The 20,303-nt window shown below is 34.6% G+C and overlaps 3 protein-coding genes across 3 annotated transcripts; all 3 read right to left on the bottom strand.

Annotated features, from left to right (window-relative positions):
* Positions 1–1,116: 1,116 nt before the first annotated feature.
* On the bottom strand, positions 1,117–4,292 carry LOC105781454 (scarecrow-like transcription factor PAT1). Its single transcript, XM_012605999.2, has 2 exons — positions 4,142–4,292; positions 1,117–3,083 (listed from the first exon to the last, which is right to left on the bottom strand). Exon 2 carries the CDS (start codon positions 2,892–2,894, stop codon positions 1,278–1,280), a length of 1,617 nt encoding a protein of 538 aa, XP_012461453.1. The 5' UTR covers positions 2,895–3,083; positions 4,142–4,292; the 3' UTR covers positions 1,117–1,277.
* Positions 4,293–10,299: 6,007 nt separating this feature from the next.
* On the bottom strand, positions 10,300–14,159 carry LOC105781458 (F-box protein SKIP23). Its single transcript, XM_012606004.2, has 2 exons — positions 12,219–14,159; positions 10,300–10,556 (listed from the first exon to the last, which is right to left on the bottom strand). The coding sequence occupies exon 1, from the start codon at positions 13,493–13,495 to the stop codon at positions 12,224–12,226; it is 1,272 nt and encodes a 423-aa protein (XP_012461458.1). The 5' UTR covers positions 13,496–14,159; the 3' UTR covers positions 10,300–10,556; positions 12,219–12,223.
* A 155-nt stretch (positions 14,160–14,314) lies between these two features.
* On the bottom strand, positions 14,315–15,285 carry LOC105781463 (uncharacterized). The gene is made up of 4 exons (XM_012606006.2): positions 15,009–15,285; positions 14,862–14,911; positions 14,651–14,732; positions 14,315–14,563 (listed from the first exon to the last, which is right to left on the bottom strand). Exons 1-4 carry the CDS (start codon positions 15,250–15,252, stop codon positions 14,517–14,519), a joined length of 423 nt encoding a protein of 140 aa, XP_012461460.1. The 5' UTR covers positions 15,253–15,285; the 3' UTR covers positions 14,315–14,516.
* Positions 15,286–20,303: the final 5,018 nt, after the last annotated feature.

Genomic DNA, 20,303 nt, shown 5'->3' on the forward strand with positions numbered 1-20,303 from the left:
ATCAACTTGGAGAAATCCCTTTGGCCAGGCCAAAATGGTCAGTCTTTGCCTCTCATTTCATCCAACATGTTTCATATATCAGTCTTCAGTCTTCATCAGAAAGGTCCAAAAGCTTAAAAGAAACGGTTGTTTGAAACTTGTAACTGTTAAAAAGATGAGTTTAGACTCCTAGACCTTGACTTTCATGACAATGTAACCTACTTTAAAGCTGAAATACAAGACTCTAATTGCTTGCAGCTACCATTAACCAACTGTGACAAATGTAGACCATGTATAACAACAGTTGTATATATTACTAGACTACACTGCGAAGATAGAAAAAAAAAATGCGATGAAATTTGTTTGCCAGTTGTTTAAGCGAGGTCCCAAAACCAAAGGCAAAATGGACCTGAGCTTATATTAGGAATAATTTCAAGGGAAGGCATGAAAAAGGGGTAAAACTTGATTACATAAAACAATTCTTCAGTCACGATCATATATGTGTAGGCTATGGTCCTAACTTTGCTCTCAACGTGGTCCACTGTTGAGAGATTGTTTGTTCCATGCCATGTGATTTTGCATGCAACCTGCCCTCCTATTCTCAAAGCCACCAAGCAAGATCATAAGGGTTCTAGAAGTGAATAACTCAATAGTTCTCAAAAGGTTCAAGCATGGTAGATGGAAATGAGCTGTTACTGTTCTATGGCACTAGCCTGCTGCAGCTGAAAGCTGAAGCAAGTGTCCAAGCTGTCGAGTCTGCCGCATAATTCGTCAAGATTCGAGACGGAACTTACCAGGAAAAATGGGATTAAATCGAATACAAGTAGTGAGTTACAGTATGGTTCCTTCAAGTTGAATTTGAAGAAGGATGTAACAGTTTGCAGGGTGATTGCTGGCAATGTTGGGAGGCTACCCGACACAATTGATGGGGCATATGAAGGATTTGACTCGACCCGGACCACAGAGTGGAATATCCCTGCGTTATTCTTCCTTGTTTGTCATAGTTTTCAACTGAAATGTGAACGTTTTCAGGCAAATGAACCAGCTACCACCATTTTATTTCCATGAAATGAAAAGAAAACTAGTTTGTTTTGCTGATAAGTCCAACAATGTGAACATTGCACTGTAAAACGCGTATGCAAGACAAGCTGCAACAGTTAACCACTAGAATTTATGACTAACATTTAGTTGTACAAAGGACTTGTTTTCATTACATCCCTGAAAAGGACATTCTCATCAAATTAAGTGCTAATCCTGAGTATGCCAAAGATGAAATGTAAAGAACAGCTATCCTTCGGTTAACATCTCCATGCACAAGAAGCAATTATAGCTCGATCCATCCAGCCGAGATAAAGAACGCCATCTCTCTCTTCAAGAGTATACTTATCGCAATAGCTTTGCAGCAGAGTTTTGATGGTAGCATTTACAAATGGACTTAATGGAGAGGGTGTAAAGCCAGCCATAATAAACCTTGATCTCCATTTCCCAAAAAGTTCATAACGTTCCACTCTCTCTTGCCCTTCACATGCTATAATGTTGACAATCTCCCGGGCCAGACAGTGCTGTTCAACGTTGATTCGCTCCTTGTGTTCTCTTGGCAGGCTAACATCAATCGATTCAAAGATAGACGAAAAATAACCCATTGTCTCTAGGAAACGGGGAATGAAGGGGGCGGTATTTGTATTTGCTTCATGCTCAACGAGCGTCACCACCTTTGGGGACAAACTCTTGGCCAACCTCAACAGTCTGTCCCGATGGTTCTGAGTGTCCACACTTTCATCTGGCATGTGATGCAGCATCATGGCAAAATTTACAGCAATGGCTTCACCAGGTTGAATACCAAGGTTTTCAAGTTGAACCTCAGTGCCAGAAATAGCAGCAGCATGGAACTCAAAGGGTACCTTACATGACTCAGCAAGTTTGCGTAGTCTCTGCCCCACTATTTCAAGTCCTCCTCCTCTGGCAAAAGCTGATGTAGGGTCATCAATGCCTGTTATACGGATGCTTGGAGGTCCTCTGGATCGACCAGCAAGAGCATTGATTAGGGTCAACCATTGGCTTCCTTGGGCAATCTGAAAATCAATTATATGGACTCTACTTTCTTCTTTCATGGCTTCAGCAATTGCCCCGTTTGCTGACATATAGCCAAACTTGAAATACGGGCAGATTTCATAGAGGATGTGCATGTATGAAAGCAGTTCAGGACTGGCAGGCTCTTTGCATCTTAGGGCTTTGTAAATAGAACTTCCTGAAGAAGCCAACCGTGCAACAAGCCCTTCCAACAAGTAGGCTCCTAGTCGTTGCATTGGTTCACCCGAAACTGACACCATTTGACGTAATTGCGCAATCAAACAGTCAGTCATATACATATCGTTACTTTCTATAGCTTTGGCACAAGTACAAAGCAGTTCTTTCAGGTCCCCTCTGGCGATCATCTCTTTCATGTATTTCCACCTCTCCGCTTCTACGGAAACTTTAGTGGCTCTGCCAGAAGCTGCTATTGCATGAAGGTCAAGATCACCTGAATCGATGCCTAGCATAGCAGTTTCCAGTTGTCTTATCATAAGCCCCAAGTCATTTTCATTGTCTATTACACAAGAACCACTTATTGGTGAAGCACACGTATTTTCCGGGGAATGAAGGTCCAATGGGTAAGTGTAGTTTTGCTGCGAAACAGGACTGCCATCGGGTGAAAAACTGGCTGTCGAAGAAGAATTCTGCATACTGGACGATGAATCAAGGGTGCAGTATCGCTCCAGGTTAGGAACTGAATGTTGCACACTATTGCTGCCATCATCAGAACCTGACTGGTATGGCTCTAAGCTCTGGTTGGGAGGCCAACAATAGGACTCCAGCTCTTGCACGGGCCAGTCAATGCACTTGCCTGTAATTTTATGTTTCTGAGACGTTTGCATTGCAGAAGTTTCTTTTATTTAATCCTACGAGTCAAAAGACAACAACGGAGCACTGCAAAACCTTTCTGATAAAGTACCTCCGTATTTAACCGATAGCACTGTTATTATGAATAAGTTAAATCACCCAACCATTTCCAACAACTGCTGCTTGGCACGAATAACACATCAAAGAGAAGAACCGGATGAATTCTGCATAGAAGGTCAACAAAAGGCATTAGCTATATTTTATGATGGAAAAATCAAGTAACACCAGCTTTTCTTTTATATCAGAAGAAATCAAACAAGAAAAAAGATGCACCAAATGGAAAGGAAATGGAGTTCAAGTCTTCTTAATCCGACTAATGATGATGACAACAAAATGGTACATAGCATAAAACAGGAAAGATCCTACATTTGTTAATAACCTAACACGTCTGCCATGCATAAGATGGACACCAATACAAGTTTTCAGCCCCTAGAGTAAAAATATAGATTGATTTCATGCGTAACATAGCTGGCAAAGAAGATTGTATGAATGAAATAGTAGGCAGGCAGGATGATGCAAGATGTATAAAAAATCTTTATTTCAATCTTCAGGTAAAATATATTTCATAAACAAATATCAGCAAGGAATTAACATGAAAAAGGTTTATATAGGAACTTGAAAGGGAAATAAAAAGCAGCTCATTCATTAAAATGACAGAAAGCATCTAATAGATTCATGCAGCTAAAGCTTTTTCAGTAAAACAAAGAAAAAAATTTGCAGAATCAAACCAGCGCTATGCTGCTAACATAGAACTAAAAGTTGTAAGTGAAATTAAAAGAACATGAAGTTTTTCTGCAATGAAACAATACAAACATTCATTATTTAATATGAAACTATGAAATTGTTTTATATTTCCCCAAGAGAGTGAAGATTTCAAGGATAAGAACATAAAAAAGGCAGGGTTTAAAGAAGAAAAGACAATTACTTTCAAACATGCATGAGCATAAAGATTATACCTTTTACAACAACATACATGTTAGCTCAAAGAAAACTTGGTACTAAAAATTCAGCTAAAAAAAAAAACTCATTTCAGACCTCAAATGCATTCATTTGCATCATATATAAGAAGAAAAATAAATACCGAGAAACAAAGCAACAAACCATGAAACTCGGTGACTTGGGAAAACAAAATCACCCCCCAAAACCAGAAAAAAAGCTTTAACAAAGACCCTAGTTAATTTTAAGTAATAAAAGAAATGGATTGAATACTGATATCCCATACCTTATTTTGATTCCACTTCTAAACTAAAAGTTTTGGTGCTAAGTTTGGGGTTTCAAAGAACAAAAGGAGAATCTCAAACTACAAAGTGGCAAGAACAAAAAATCAATCCCCAACCTCCTAAGCTGTATTAGCCTTCAATTTATAAGAAAGCTTCATTATAAAATGACATTCTTCATTATGGGAAATTACATAAATGACACTGACAAAATGACAGATTTTCTTACCTAAGACATGAGTCACACATTTCTTTACATCCAAGTTCCAACCCATCCTCAGATTCAACCTCGTGTCTCCTTCCTTACGCTCTATTTGAAAAGACCAAAATCACCCTCTCTCAGCCAACAGAGTCTCCACCAAACTTTAAATTATTATCATATTTGATCCCTATTAGGCTATTAGCCTTATCTCTTTGTTTGATCAAAGAAAAACTGGTCTATCGAAAGACTTTAGCTTGGAGTCTTCAAATTGTAGTCAAATAATATAATCCCAATGCCAATATCTGAAAATGTCAAAGTCTTCTGTTGAGAAATGGCAGTTGATCTTTGTCTCTTTTATTTAATCTATGTGAGATCACTTAATCAATAATTTACTCAAATTATAAGAAAAATCAATTAATAAACATATGTAGTTAGATGAAACATAAGCATCCATGATTAGAAGAACAAATAAAAAATCATTTTTTGTAGATAGAAGTTGCAAAAGTTTGAACTTTCTTGTTTATCGGTTAAGTAGTAGCTATAGAAAAGTTTCTGAAATCATAACAATTTCCATTACCAATGGGGAAACAGAGGCATTAGACAAGTAAGTAAAATGAATGGTGCAAGTGAAAGTGTGAAGAAAGAAGAAACCTTTCGTTTAGATGGAATGGGGGGGAGAGGGTATTTTGGTCTGAGAAAGGAGACACCTTTTGAAAGTTGACTGAGGAAAAAGGAGGAAAGAAACATCGTTGGTTAAGTTCAGGGCTAGGGGAGTGTCAAAAGGATAAGTCCCCCGTCCAACCTGCAAATCACAATAAAAAATGGACCCACACGGTTTAAGCCCCCATCGTAACATTCACAATAAAAACTCGTTCTTTCTCTCTCCATTACACCTCTTGATGGTCGGAATATTTTCCAGAGTTTGAATACAAGTTAAAATTAATATGGATATTTTAAAATAGGTTTGAATTAGTCATTTATACGTATGAGTGGGTTTAGACAAAATTTTAAATTTATATTTTGGGTTAAGTTGGTTTGATAAATATAAAGTATATTAAAATTATACTTAAACTCGGCCAAATCTGTGAACTTTTACTCTTCGTTAATTTATCTTACATCAAATTCTACTATTAAGCTTTATACTTTGTATAAATTATAAAATTATAGATTCGATTTTATATTTCAATTTGATTAACTTTAATTTTTGTATTTTTTTAAATTTTAAAATTTGAACCCAGCTTTTATCGTAAACAAGTAAATTGGTTTGATTAAGTTCTACTATTATTATTGTACGATGCGTAAAGTTTTAAATTTAGCTCATGTTCTACAATTACATTATTCTTAATCTTTATTAATTTTAAAATTTTAAAATTTTAATTTTGATGCAAACAATAATTGTTATTTGTTAAATTCATTTACTATAATTTTGTGAGTAACACGTGAAAATAGTAAACCGAAATGAAATTATAAATGCCGCATCATATTTTAAATGTAACAAAACTTAATAAATTAACAATTATCATTTGATCAAGATTAAAACTTTAAAATTTTTAAAAAAAAGTATAGGGTGTAATGGCCCCAATATTGCCCGGCCCAATATGGATAATAAAAACAAAAATAAATATATTAAATGTCCAAAATGTCCATATTACAGTGATCCAAAACCATTTACAATAACCCACTAAAACCCAAGCCCAAACCCGAATACATACGGCCCAACACCAAAGAGAAAAAGAAACCCTAGGCATTCAGCCCTAGCACGAGCGCCGCAACGGCTTCCAGCGCCGTTCTCCCCACGCCTCCACGCGCTACGTCGTGCCATGTCATCGTACGACCATTCCTGCAACAAACGAAATACGAACAACGTAGCACCAAACAAAAAAGGACAGATAACAGTTGTAAAAAAAAATTTAAATTTTGATTATTTCTTTTGGATTTTTCGGCACTATAAAGGCCGATTTAAAAAAATCTGTAAGGGGAGACCCACGGAGATTGTAGCAAAAATATTTGAAAGAAAAGCAATAGAAAAAAAGGGGGTTTCAAAAGGTGATCTTTTCTTTTTTCTTATTCGATTTTCTCTACCGTTTTCTTTTTATTTTTTTACTCGCGTGTAAACAAAAGAGAAAGGTGAAGGTTTACCTCGAAAAGCCTTCGGATCCGCGCGAGGAGGAGCTAAAAAGCCCCTAGGGGTGCAGCTCTGACCACCGTTGACGGTGTAATCGTGGCGGAGAGGTGGCAGACTGGCGGCGAAGGGTGAGAGAGGTTTAGTTTTTTTTTCTTTTTTTTTCTCTGATAGCCTAATAGAGTTTTGAAATATTCTGGTTTTAGGGTTTTGAAGGGGCATTTATACTGGGCATAAAACGACACCGTTTAGGCCCGTGCCAATGGCTCTAAAACGGTGCCGTATTGGCGTTAACCCGATGACCCGACCCAGATGCGACTAGATCTGCGTATTCTGGCATGGGGAGGGATATTTGCGCGCTTAGTCCCTCGCTTTTAAAGCGCATCCAAATCAATCTTTTTATTTTTTTAAATTCTACCTGACATTTCACTGTTGCTTCATTTTAGTCCATATCGCAGAGCTGCGTTTTGGGAGAATGGGGAATATTTCCCAATTAGTCCCCCATGTTATTCGCGCACTGCATTTTTGTCCTTCAATTTTATTTTATTTTCGTTTTTTTCTTTCTGATTTTGTTTTAAAACCAATTTAATCCTTATTAGATTTTTTTAAATTTATTTAAGTATTTATATTCATTATTTTTTGATATATTTAATCTTTAAATCTAACCTTATTTTTATATTTGTGCTTAATATTATTCTATTTTTACTTATTCTCATATATATAATTTATTTCTTTTAAAAACCTACTTTATTATATTTCACCCATTTCAACTTTTTACATGTATTATCATATATGTATTATTTATTTAGATTAACATATATATAGATATTATTATTTTATATATTACTTATTTGGATTTTCCTCATTTGTAATATTTACTTTAAGATTTATTAAGATATTTCATTTCACATAATATATATATATTTTAACTCCATTTTATCTATTTTAAATTTTCTTGCATATTATTTATTTTAAAATTTTTATAGCTACACTTTATTGGTTTACAATTTCCTTTCTTTCATGTTTTTGGTTATTTCAAAACTTGTACATTGGGTTGGTGTTTGTGTTAATTTGCTTGTTTCTTAGTTTATTATTATTATTATTAGGTTTTAAATACTAATGTTGATATTTACATGTGATGTGAGATTATTGCCTTTATGTGTATGGTATTTGTTTATTGGTATTTATGGATTATTTGTGTTCATTAACATATAGGTTTACGAATTATCGTCTCGCGTTGTACGTTATTATTCCATTGATTTTATTTGTTAAAAAAAATTACGTTTAATATCACTCAAGTATCAAGAGCATTTTTATTCAAAAAGTTTTTCAAAGATAACACAAAGTTCGGTATTTGGGATCGTCGAAAGAATTGAGCCCTAACGTATTGGGTTCCAACTTTTCTCGTCGAATCTAAATAACCGAGATTATTCTTTAATCAAAGCATACAAATAAAAAAATCATTCTCGGGAATTCGATACGTTGTGTCCTAACGCATTGGATATGACATGTTGTTTTCTCGATGATGATTTTTTTTCAAAAAATAAAATAAAGACAATATTCGATATTTAGGAATTTTGTGAAATCGAACCCTAACTTACTGGGTTTTGATTTTCTCATTTGACCCAAATAATCAGATATCCTTCTTAAAATGCATAGGTTTTAAAAGTTAAACTTAATTCTGAGGATTTGAAATGTTGCACTCTAACTTACTGAGTGTGACAATTTATTTCTTTGAAATCAGTGAGCCTATTCAAGATGAAAGCTTTCAAAATTTCGATATTAAGACATTAAACAATCAATTCGGTACCAATTTTGGGCGTCACGGGGGTGCTAACCCTTCCTCGTGCGTAACCGACTCCCGAACCTGTTTTCTTAAAATTCGCAGACCTAAAATTATTTTCAAGGTGATCCGATCACACCTCAATAAAAAGATCGGTGGCGACTTCAATTTTCATTTTAAAGTCGATCCCCGTTTTTCAAATTAAAAAATAGTTTAGACATAGGAATTAAAAATATAAAATCAAATTATAAGAGTTCATAAAATATAAAAATTAATATCAGAATTTAACTTTTCTCATACTTTTTAGACCTCATTGAATAATAGAATAATAAATATTCATGGGAGGTCCAAAAAGTATATAAACTAAATCTTTGACAGAAGATGCATGAGGACTGGATAAGCAACCAGCTCCCAAAATGAAGATGGCGACATCTTGGGTTACTAACTTTTTTCTTTTTCAAACAAATTATCTGTGTGTTAGAAGGAGACGTTATCAGCTCAATTTGTGATGAGAGAAAATAGTTTGAGAGAAACCCAAAACATTTTTATTTTTAATTTTCCATTTCAATCAAATTTATATTTATTTGTGTTCAAAGTCCGCATACATTTGGAATTTAATTCCTCTACTTTGTGGATTTAAAAATGCAACTTCAATTGTTAATACCATTAAAATTTTCTATTAAATTCAACTTCATTACAACACCATTTTTTACCAAATAAATGTTTTTTAAAATATCACATCAATGATAGAAATTTAAAATTTAACATTTAAAAATAAACAAGCTAAATTCTTGAAAATAAAAATGGAAGAATTAAATTTTACATATATGAAGAATATGGTAATTTGAAGCACATTTTAACCTTTTATATATATTTTTATTTTTTAAATTTAACCATTAAACTCTATTAATTTCGAAAGTTATCGGAAATAAAGCACCTCCTTATAGCTGATTGACAGAACAGTTAATATTAAAAGTAGACTTAAATATTATTTTGAAAAGTGAGAAGTTTTAGATAAAATGTAAGTTTAAGAATGAGTTTGGACAAAAATAAGATTTGTTTTTTAAATAGGTCAAGCTTTGGATAAATTTCTTTTCCTGGACTGACCGAATCAGTCTATTTTTTTTTTTGCTATTATATTGCTACTATTTTGTTATTATTGTTTGAATCTTGTATAACTCTTTCTGTTAATTTTGCTAATGAAGATTTTTAAAATGTATTTACAATTTGTTTGGAAACAAGTTTGGTGTATTTAATTTATTATATTTTTAAAATTTGTTTTTATATAAAAAAAATTAATACGGGCGGGCTGAAATTCAATATTTTTAATTTAGGTCAAAATCTCACCTCTTACATCGGGTGCGTAACTACAATTTCATACATATCCAGTGACCTTAGGGTATTTGTGTTTGAAATTATAGTTCCTAAATACAGGCATCGCGTAGCAGCATGAACCATGAATGATTCATCCTTATACTTTTAAAGTCAATGGTGCAATCTTTATCATTTAATTATGAAAATGGGATTTTCAAGTCCAAATCAATATATATTTAGGGAAGTCATTTTCTTCATTTCCTTGTGATAATGAATATCAAAATCTCAAACGACAAATATATATTTAGCCATTTGTCAAACCTTTCTGCACTGTCTACACCTATACCCTCCCCCAACTTAACATCAACCCTTCGGTTCAATTCAAATCAATCATTTCCAGTGACTTTTTTGTATCACTCGCTATATACATGCACAAAACTGATCAAACCCAAACTAAACTCCTTTAATTTTTATTTTTCCCCTGTTTGTTTTGGGGTATAAAGTCAACTATTTAAGCATACGGGGAAGTTGACTACTTTATGCTACCAAACAAATCATAAACCTTGTTGTCATTGATGCTGATGACCATTTACATAAGGGATGACGCGTTTGGAGACCTTAAAGTTTCCAGTATGGTTCTCCAACATGGTGACACTATGGTTTGATTTGCTTAGTTTTATGGTCAATTAAAATATATGATAAGCAGCAGTTGAATACTTAGGTATAACAAACATCAAAATCATACCAAAACGGTTCAGATTTCATATTCCAACACAACACGACACAACATAACCATAGAGTTTGTAAGAGTTCCCCACAGACAGATAGGAAAACATAAGTCTTAAACAACAATATGGTGGTGAAACACCTCCCGCCTATGCATACTTCTAATATAAGACACTTAAACTAACAGCACTTGATTTATTTAGTACTTCCTTTCCAGGGATATAAGAGTGCTGCCTGCAGCTTCCTTCCAACAGAAGCTTGTCTCCAGGACACCTGCGTTAAAAGAATAGAACCGATACAAGTTACAATAAATATGGTATTCAACTGATAAAATGTAAGGCACTGCAAATGGAATGATTAATAAATAGTCGGTTGGTTGCATCTTCTCAGATTTGATACGGCTCAAACTTCTGTAACAAGACAGATCACTCATTTAGGTATGTTAGGCCAGGAAAACAGACATAGATAGACATAAATCTTTAACATGATGCTGTTGTATTGAGGCACTACTTGTTTCTAAAACAAAGATGTAAGAAGGAAATGCATTGAAACTATTATAGTATATGTATGATGTTATGCTTTCAATGTGATTAAAGATATTTAGCATGGCGAAGAACTCGGTGCAACAAGTCATATTAGTAAAAATTTCAAAGATTTAAAGCTAAACAAACTCTGGTTATAACTATCATTACAATTAGCAGAACACAAAACTGAATATTAAGTACTTTGATCAACTCCAAACGGTAAGTCATTCAAATTATTCGATATTGAACTTGTACAGATGCAGCAACTAATGATCTAAGTGTCGGAAGATTAATAGTACTAGTGCAAGCATAATCTCAACTACCAATAATACTTGTCAAAAAGGTATCATATCAGAGCATCTTGTGCTATAAGCTGCACTGATTGGTTACTGAGGGATTAGCCATACGTGGCACGTAATCGTTCCATCTCAACTACGGTATCTATCTATTATAATGGAACCTGCAGATCTGTTTGTTTCCAATGATGGCAATAGAAGATACTCGGGGAAAGTGTGTCACCTGTTAAAACCGGAAGCAAGTGATATAACCTAGGACTGTGGCATTGCAGTTCAATAGAATTATGACTAATGAGCAGACTTAATACCTACAACCTAATGTTCTTTGATCTATGGTCTTGCCATGAATCTTTAGTAATGACATATCCATTTGAATCTCTATCGACTAGGACATTAACATGTGGTTAACTTGTAAATCAGGGAAGGCACATTATTTTAGGTCCAATTGTCAACTTGGTTACTAAATAAGCACAAATTCAGTTTACTTCCATAATAACAGGATGTTCCTATCTCAGTTACCTTAACTAGTACAAGAATCATCGATTTAACGTATGACACGCATAAAAAGAATTTAACAAGTGATCACCCTATGCTTTTTCTTGTCGGATTATGTCCTAGATAGGATAGATTATGACTTGATATAAATTCAGCACAAAACACAATAATTGGTGATTACGTTATTGTCGTGTAGCTGTCGGGCGGCTCTAAAGGTGATACAGAACAACTAATGCAAGCAACGGGCACGTGTTAAAGCATGACAGAACCGACAACCTAACTAACGTAGCAAACCAATGAAAGTTGGATCGATGAGGGAATCTTTAATAATCATTCTTCTATGCATGTATTCATGCAAAATTTCATAGTGCGCAGTGGTATAGAAAATCAACATAGGTTACCGATAAAAACGCCTAATCATTGTGCTAGTTTGCAGACATAGTACTCACAGACATGAAAAGTCATTACTGTCAAACATGAAGCAAGATAACTTCACAACAATGAATAACGCATACAACATTATCACATCAAGCATATCATCTGTCAACATAAGGTTAAGCTAGCAGTTACGATTCTCGGTTTCTACTAAAATGGAACTAATATAAGCACTTTGAACTTACAGTATTCAGGCATTAGAAGGGCCCTGATCCCACTTCAGCCATGTTGGAGGAGGCCAGAACATATCCAGGTAGTGTGGGAATAATGCAAGAGGTGCACTGGATTGATCCGCTAAATTGTACAATCTGACCTTTCCATTCTTCAATTGCTTAAGACCCTCTTTGTCGTTGTCTGCTTCGATAGGTTCAAATTTCCTAAGACGCTCCACATTGTCTATTTCATCAACATAGATGATGCAGTTCCCACCACACCCTGTGTAATCTCGAGTCAAAAAGGAAAAGGAACAATCAGTGCTGACGAAGAATGCACGATCACCCAAATCATTCACCTCCACCCAACAAAACCTACTCCGCTGGTCACCACTAGGGATCCGTTTGTAAACTTTGAATTTAACCGGCACATTAGCATCTTTGGCTTCGGTCATGAAAGCATCAAGTGTATCATTATATTGAACTAGAGTAGGGCAAATGAGGAAGTCTCTGACAACCAAGTAAAGATGGCCACATGATTCCACGAAATACCTTTCGCATTCCCAGTCCTTTTGTTCCAGAGATGTGTGAACCTCGTCCAGGGTGTAAAAGCTCTCATCCATCCCCAAAATAACGCCATAAATATTAACCATGAAGAATTTTCCATCGAAGTTGGTGATGTCACGATAATGAACTTCAGTATCAAGCGAACACCAGTGGATGTCAGTCGTGTAAGTATCAAGCCTCGCACGTCTTAATTGCCCTGATGAGATAGAAATAGCCTTGTAGCTCGAATCAAAATCCGAAGCAAGCTTGAGCTTACGAGTCCAGAAATTGTTGTCATGGAGATCAGAACTACCATCATCCTTTAGCAGTCGAATACTGAAACCCTTGGTCAATTCTTCCACCCTGAAGTTGAGATGGTTTATCTCCTTGGGAAAGTTGGCAGGCATGTGCTTGATCAGACGCTCAGAAAACGGGTTCACCAGGTGGAATTTGTTCTCTTGCTCGGTTTCTTCCACCCTGATGAAACAGCTTTTGCGGTTGGGATGAGCATGAAAGCCTGGTTGAGCAATGCGGTAAACCACCGTTTGTGAAATGACGGCGGAAACAATAGGCTTCCTAGGATCATTAACAGGCAAGCTGAAATGCATTGGCAGTTTAGGAGATTTTGGTGGCAAAGGAACTGAAGCTCTCCAGGAGCAGCACACAGCTCGGAAACGAAGAACATCAGTGCGAGTGTCAAGGCACTTAGCAATGTAAGAGATGAGCTCTTTTGGAAGCTCAGACCAAGATCGACAAGGAGCCATTTCTTCTTCTTAAAATGGGGAGAGGGTGGAAATCAGATATGGATGAACAAGAAAAGAGAACGGATGTTCTATACAGCTCTCTTCAGCATTGCAAGTCTTGATATATAGTTGAAATGAGAGGAGGAATCTGCCCCAAGTGTTGCTTACCTTGCTTTTTCTTTTGCCAGGTTATTGCTTATGTGTCAGCCAGTGTTAGGGTCAGTTTTGGTTGTAAGCAGAGTAATTTCAGGGGAAAAAAAGGAAAGAATCTGAGTCATTAAATGCTAATAATGACACCATTCAAAAGCAACTGGACTCAGCAATTTCATGTTCTTAGTTTCGACAGTTTTTTTGTCTGCTTTTCCTTTTCAGTTACAAGCATTTGCATTTGTGAAGGAAACTCAACTTCAAACTAGCGTTTGCAGTTTAACAAGTACTTGAACAGAAAAAAATAATATATATATATATATCTTCCTCTGTTTAATTAAACTAAACAGCAAAAAAAGGAAAAAAATTGTGTTTAGTGCATAGAGTTATGACAATAATATGTGATTTATCATAGTAGAAAAAACCGTTGCTAACATCCGGGAGTAAGTGTCGGATAAGGTTACGTGTCTAAGATATGTACATGCAGGTCTTTTTCTTATACTGGGATTCGTAAAGTTGAAATATGATATGCTGCCCGTGTCTAAGATAGTGTCAGATTCGTTTCGAGCATGCACGAAAAATACAATCAAATCTAAATTATAGTTCTTTGAAACTGTGGGAATCTGATTCATTATACTTCCCTTTGCAATGTTCAGCAAGCATCAGATACAACAAATGTCAAAATGAAGCACATTGTCCAGAAATTCACATACTAATACTGTATATGTATACATATGTGTACATTTTACAGAGTTAATCATACATATATGCAGGAAAGCTTTTACAGCTTTTCTCCTTGAACCAGTTCAATTACTTGGCTCCCAAGTTTCAACTTGTTTTACAATGTAAAGTGTTATGGGGAAATCTTATAACATTGAAAAGTAGTAAATTGTTTTTAACCAGTGAAGAACCTTTTCCATGACTGCCATGGAAGAAATCCACCTGCCAGCAAGCATTGATTATAGAGTGAGGAACAAAACTGATTATATAACCCTAAAATAATTAGTGTAAATTAACTAGGGCATATACCACATTCAGGGCATTTAAAATAATCATTGCCCCTGAAAACAAGTCCTGAGCCCCTACATTCACCACATCTTCTTTGTGCAATCTACAATCAATAATGCATAAACAAACACACAAATCATCATCCATAAATACATCATTGCATACATATGCAAAAACCCATTACTAATCCATTCCCAAATGATCAATTAATGCTTTGAATTATTTGGCTTACAATTCTTTTGCTGAATTCAATCCCTGCAACAATAAAAGGGGTAACCCCAGCTGCAGAAATTTTTTTTTATATTAAACACTGTATTAAATATAAATACCAAGTAAGATAATCAATATTAGTAGACATAATCTTATGTTAATTGTGTACCTAGAGCTCCAACAACAATTTGCCAAGTGATATCGACTCGAGCAGGATCAGCTACGACGGAAACATCATGAATATTGGCAGCAACCTTGGTTGTAAGCCGTTGACTGTTTCGTATCAAAGATTTGCATCTTTGGATGGAAGTGACTTTCACCGTTGGATTTGAATACCTTGTGAATGTGGGTTTTGATTGGGGGAGTGAGACTGGGGGTGTAAGTGAAGGAGAAATACAAAGAGAAACTTCCATGGCGGAGTAACTGAAATTTTAATTAATTTATTTATTTTTGCTGATGAGGTAATAATAAAGGAGGAGGAATCGTAACGACTAGTTTTTGTTATGCCACGTCGAACCCCTTGTTGGAGTAGTGCCAAAGCTTTCCAACCACATAAAAAGTAAAACGGCACTCTTTTATTTCTTTTTAATGATTTAAATTAAAAAAAAAACATTTTATTTATTTTTATTATCAAATTCTTTGGGTGAATTCCTTAAATATTCCGGTTTTTAGGGAAAATTTTGAGATTAGGATTTTTTTTTAAATTTACTGGGAGAGGTCAATTTTGTGGAAAGAGTATGAAATCCGTTCATAGATTTTATAGTAAAACGTTTTTAATTAAATGTGCTTTTAACTTTAGTTGAATGTTAAATGTTAGTGTTTTTATTCTTAAGTCTTGAGTTCGATTTTTTTATGGTTAGATAGTTGTAATTACATTCTCGAGTCTTGAGTTCGATTTTTCTCCTATAAACATTTGTATTCTTTATTTCATGATGCAATTACAAATGTGAGTAGTAAATGAATTGAACCCGAGACTCAAGAATAAAAACACTAACATTTAACCATCTGACCAAAGTTGAAAACGCATCAAGTTAAAAGCATTTTATCTAAAATCTCTCTTTAAAATCAACTTAATCCGAAAAATTTTAAAAAATAGCCTAATTTCATAATTTTTCCTTAAAAAATTCACCCAATACTTTATCATTAAGTAAGGTTCCAATCAAGATATTTTTTTCCATGATTTTCTTCTAAAGTTTCTCGGGATTCAAACCCAAGCATAAGCGTTACCATCTTCTTCCACAATGAGTCGATTACGAAAGCGTTATTACTGATTTTTGTCAAAAACAGTTACAAAACCAGTTGCTGCCGGAAAAAAGAAAAAGAAAAACAACCTAAAGACAGGGTCAAACTCGCACACTGGGGTAAGGCTATCATTTTTTACCGCTCAAGCAATCAAAGATTTTAGGTTTCATATGCCAAGAATTTTATATAACCAGTTTTTGGTATGTTTTTCCATTAAAAAAAAAAAACTTATTCTTTATGAAAATTTTTATTATTTTAAAATTTCATCTACATTATAGTTTTTTCTATTATACATGATATTCGAATGATTAAAAATTTAATAATTAAATTATTGTTATAATAAAGCAAAGTTATTTTAGTACTTGTAATAATGCCTCTAATAATAGTCAGGGTAATGACGATGATGTTAAGATCTCCAGGTATATTTTACTAATTTATTTTATTATATATTATAATTTGAGACTAATCATGGTAACAACATAAACAAATAGATTTTGAATTAAAATTCAAGCATGATTGTGATGGTGGTTATAAAATAATCATTGAAGACGTTTAGAAATCATCCTATTAGATCTAATGCAATTTACAAAGTGAATGTAAGCATAAAAAAATAAAGGATATAATCATGGACGACTAAAAGTGGAAATATAGTAATAAATAATAAAAAAAACAATGAGAGTTAACTCTTGAAAAGGTAGAGTTAACTTATGTTATTAATGTGATATGAGTATCATTAGCCACATATATATCATATGTCCAAATATTTTATTTATATTAATATTATCTGAGGAAGGATATGAGAATGTAGTAATGAATATTATCCTTATAGATAGAAAATATTTATCTTATTTGATACTGAAACAAACTAATATTATTGCAATAAGATTGGCCAAAATGAAAAGACGCAATTCAAGTAGAATTAAATTCGTGAAGTTTCTGAACTAGTAGTCCAAATATCTAAAGGTATAAAGCCAACGATGATACAATGAAGTAGTTTTACGAAGACGAAATAAGAAAAATGAAGTTTTTCGCTAAGTCTTAGCATTGATTATGAAAGATACTCTTTTGTGATAGAAGAAAATAACTTTTAGATATCTTATTAGTTTGACAATTCATTAAAGATTTGACAAACGTCTTATGATTGTTGTTACAACTTATATAAATCACAATATAGTGAAGTTTATATTAAAATTCTTAAAAGATTTAGAATGTTGAAAGCATATAAAATTCTATGGAATTGTTCATTATATGAATTGAAATTATTTGAACATATGTGGTAAATTTAACTCAGTGAATAATAGTTGAATGAAGATTATAAAATGATCCAAAATACTTATATGTATTTTGTAACATCTCTAACCTGTATCCGTCACCGGAATAGGGTTACAAAGCATTACCGGAGATTTCAATTCAAAACAATAAAATATTTAAAGCATTTAATTCACATCTTCAATCATAGCAAAACCAACCAAAGACATACATATTGTCCCTTATTCGAGCCCTCGAAACCTTAAAAACACATTAGAAACAAATCGGGACTAAATTGGAAACATATAGAATTTTTCGGAAGAAGTTGAAAATTTTCAAACTGCAGGGGTCACACGGCCGTGTGGCCAGGCTGTGTGACTCACACGGATGAGACACATGCCCGTGTCTCAGGCAGTGAGGACATTCGAAGTAGGGACACACGGTCGTGTCCCAGCTAGAAGTGCTCATAGGCCGGGACGGACCGGGCCCATAAAAAAATTTTGGCCTAGGACGAAATATGGGCCTGAAATTTTGTCCAGGCCCGGCCCGGGAAAAATTTCCTAAGGCCGAGTCCTGCCGGCCCGACCCATTTTTTAATAAACACCAAAAATTTAATTTAAAAATAAAAAATAAAAAAATATTTTAAAATTTAAAAAAATATATTTATTATATACTCAGGCTGAGCCCGGGGCAAAAAAGTGGTGCCCGAGGCCCGGCCCGTTTTCTAAACCGACCTCGTTTTTTTGCCCAAACCCATATTTTGAGCTTATATTTTTACCCGAACCCTCTCATATTTCAGGCGGACCGTCGGGCCGGGCTGGGTCACCCAACCCATGAGCACCTCTAATCCCAGCCCATGTCCGTGCCCGTGTAACTCTCTGACTTGGTTCACACGGTCAAGCCACAAGCCCATGTGTCAGGCCGTGTATCATTCGAAATGACTTCACACGACCATGTGTTAGACCGTGTGCTGGGCTGTGTAACAGCCTGACTTGCAAACATTTATAAGCTACAGGGAAAACACGACTATGTCGCCTAGCCGTGTGTCACATATGGCTGAGACACACGCCCGTTCTCTGGCCGTGTGGACGAAAAATAGGTCATTTCCAAGCAATTTTTCTCACCCATTCAAGCACATACCTACAACCAAATTTCCACATATAAACAAGCCTTCAAAATGCACTAAAAACCTGCATAATCAAGCTATCCCAATAAGGTACATAAACATTCAACCAATATACCCAAAGGCACCTCAATCACAACATTAAAACATGTATAACCATATGCATAATTTAACCAAAACTTACCACTTTGTTCACATATCAAATTCACATTCACAAGTACCAAATTTACCATTTTACATTTAGCATCATAAGCTGTATATACCAACTACATTTTTCATACCAAAATGAACATTTACTATCCATCAACTAAGTCATTAGCACAATTAGGCACATATGTCATCTATAAACAACATATCAAATTACCACATTCAAACTTGTCAAAGGACAACTTATAACATACATTTTTAACTACCATTTTAACCTCCATCATCTAATTACCACAAACACAAAATAATAGCCAATACAAGGCCAAATATATACATGCCAACTTAACACCATATCATCATTCAAAATGCCATAAACACAAGCCAAAAACAAATGGCTAATTCATCAAACAAAAACACCTATACATGCCATTATAATCAAAACTAGTAATACCAAAATCTATCGATTTAGCTGATGGATAATGTGATATAACTCCGACAAGCTTTCAACCCGAACGAGCTTTCGATTCACTTAAAACACGAAAAATAACACAGAGTAAGCATAAATGCTTAGTAAGTTTGTATAATGTAAAACTCAACTTACCATTTCATCATATAACAAGTAAGTTAAACATGGTATAATCGAACCACAACTTGGCCAAAGTCTAAGCATTTACACCAAACATGTTAGCCATATAAGTATATAACATAAGTAATTTAATCATGGATGATCACAACATTTAATCATGTATCATAAGCATATACCATCCATCTCAACTTTCATTATACCATGTATCACCAATTCAATGCAAATCACATGTGTTCATGTCTTAGTTTGTATCAAACTCTTACCACTTTCTTTCAGATCATGCCCGTTAAAACATTTAGAATACCGTTGGATACCTGGGATAGCTAACACATAGTATGCTAACTCATATAACTATAATCTGTCAATTCTTGTACATGTATACTCACACGAGCTGTGAAAATAGGTCTGCTCACACATCGTATGCTAACTCATATAACTATAATCCGTCAATTCTTGTACATGTATGCTCACACGAGCTGTGAAAATAGGTCTGCTCACACAAGCTGTGGGTCGAAACGTAGCTACACGATGCTACTCACACGAGCTGTGGAGTATCCGTAATACATGCCAGACCTCAACCATCGGTAGGACGTTCAAGACCAGCACCCAAATCATGTAAACCCTAATGATATGTCATTTGTGATGCGAGTCTCAAGGCACAATTTCAGACTCATGAATGTGATGGACTCACACTAACTTAATGCCCAACAATAGTGTCAAAGGCTAAGCAAATCAAATCAGGATTTGATCAAAGACAAGATTCGAGGACAAATCTTTTTGAGGAAAGATAAAATGTGGCGTGTAGAAGTTCTAAGAAGCCTTGAAAACACGAAGAATCCACAACCCCCTTCAAGCGGCTCTAATTTCTCCTCCAAGATAGAAACTTTGGCAAAAAAAGTTTGAAGATGATCCCCACAATCTAAAAAGATTATTAAAACTCTTCTAAAAGAAACTCAAGAGAAATTCTTGAAAAGAAAAAACCCAGAGAGAATTTATTAACTCAAAAGAGAAATAGAATAATAATGAATTGTGTACAATGCAAAAGCCTAAATATAGGCTAGCTAAATAAATCTAAATAAAACTTCTAAGTATACTAGAACTCTAATTTAATCTAAACA

This window comes from Gossypium raimondii, chromosome 1, assembly GCF_025698545.1.
Source record: "Gossypium raimondii isolate GPD5lz chromosome 1, ASM2569854v1, whole genome shotgun sequence".
NCBI classification, from domain to species: Eukaryota; Viridiplantae; Streptophyta; class Magnoliopsida; order Malvales; family Malvaceae; genus Gossypium; species Gossypium raimondii.

What these genes read in the sequence shown, in the direction of transcription:
- LOC105781454 (XM_012605999.2), bottom strand. Translation starts at nt 2,894, where the DNA reads ATGCAAACGTCTCAGAAACATAAAATTACAGGCAAGTGCATTGACTGG.
- LOC105781458 (XM_012606004.2), bottom strand. Translation starts at nt 13,495, where the DNA reads ATGGCTCCTTGTCGATCTTGGTCTGAGCTTCCAAAAGAGCTCATCTCT.
- LOC105781463 (XM_012606006.2), bottom strand. Translation starts at nt 15,252, where the DNA reads ATGGAAGTTTCTCTTTGTATTTCTCCTTCACTTACACCCCCAGTCTCA. An exon ending in TTGAATTCAGCAAAAGAATT is followed by an intron (nt 14,733 to 14,861) that starts GTAAGCCAAATA and finishes TATTGATTGTAG; the next exon opens with ATTGCACAAAGAAGATGTGG. An exon ending in TTTTAAATGCCCTGAATGTG is followed by an intron (nt 14,564 to 14,650) that starts GTATATGCCCTA and finishes GCTTGCTGGCAG; the next exon opens with GTGGATTTCTTCCATGGCAG.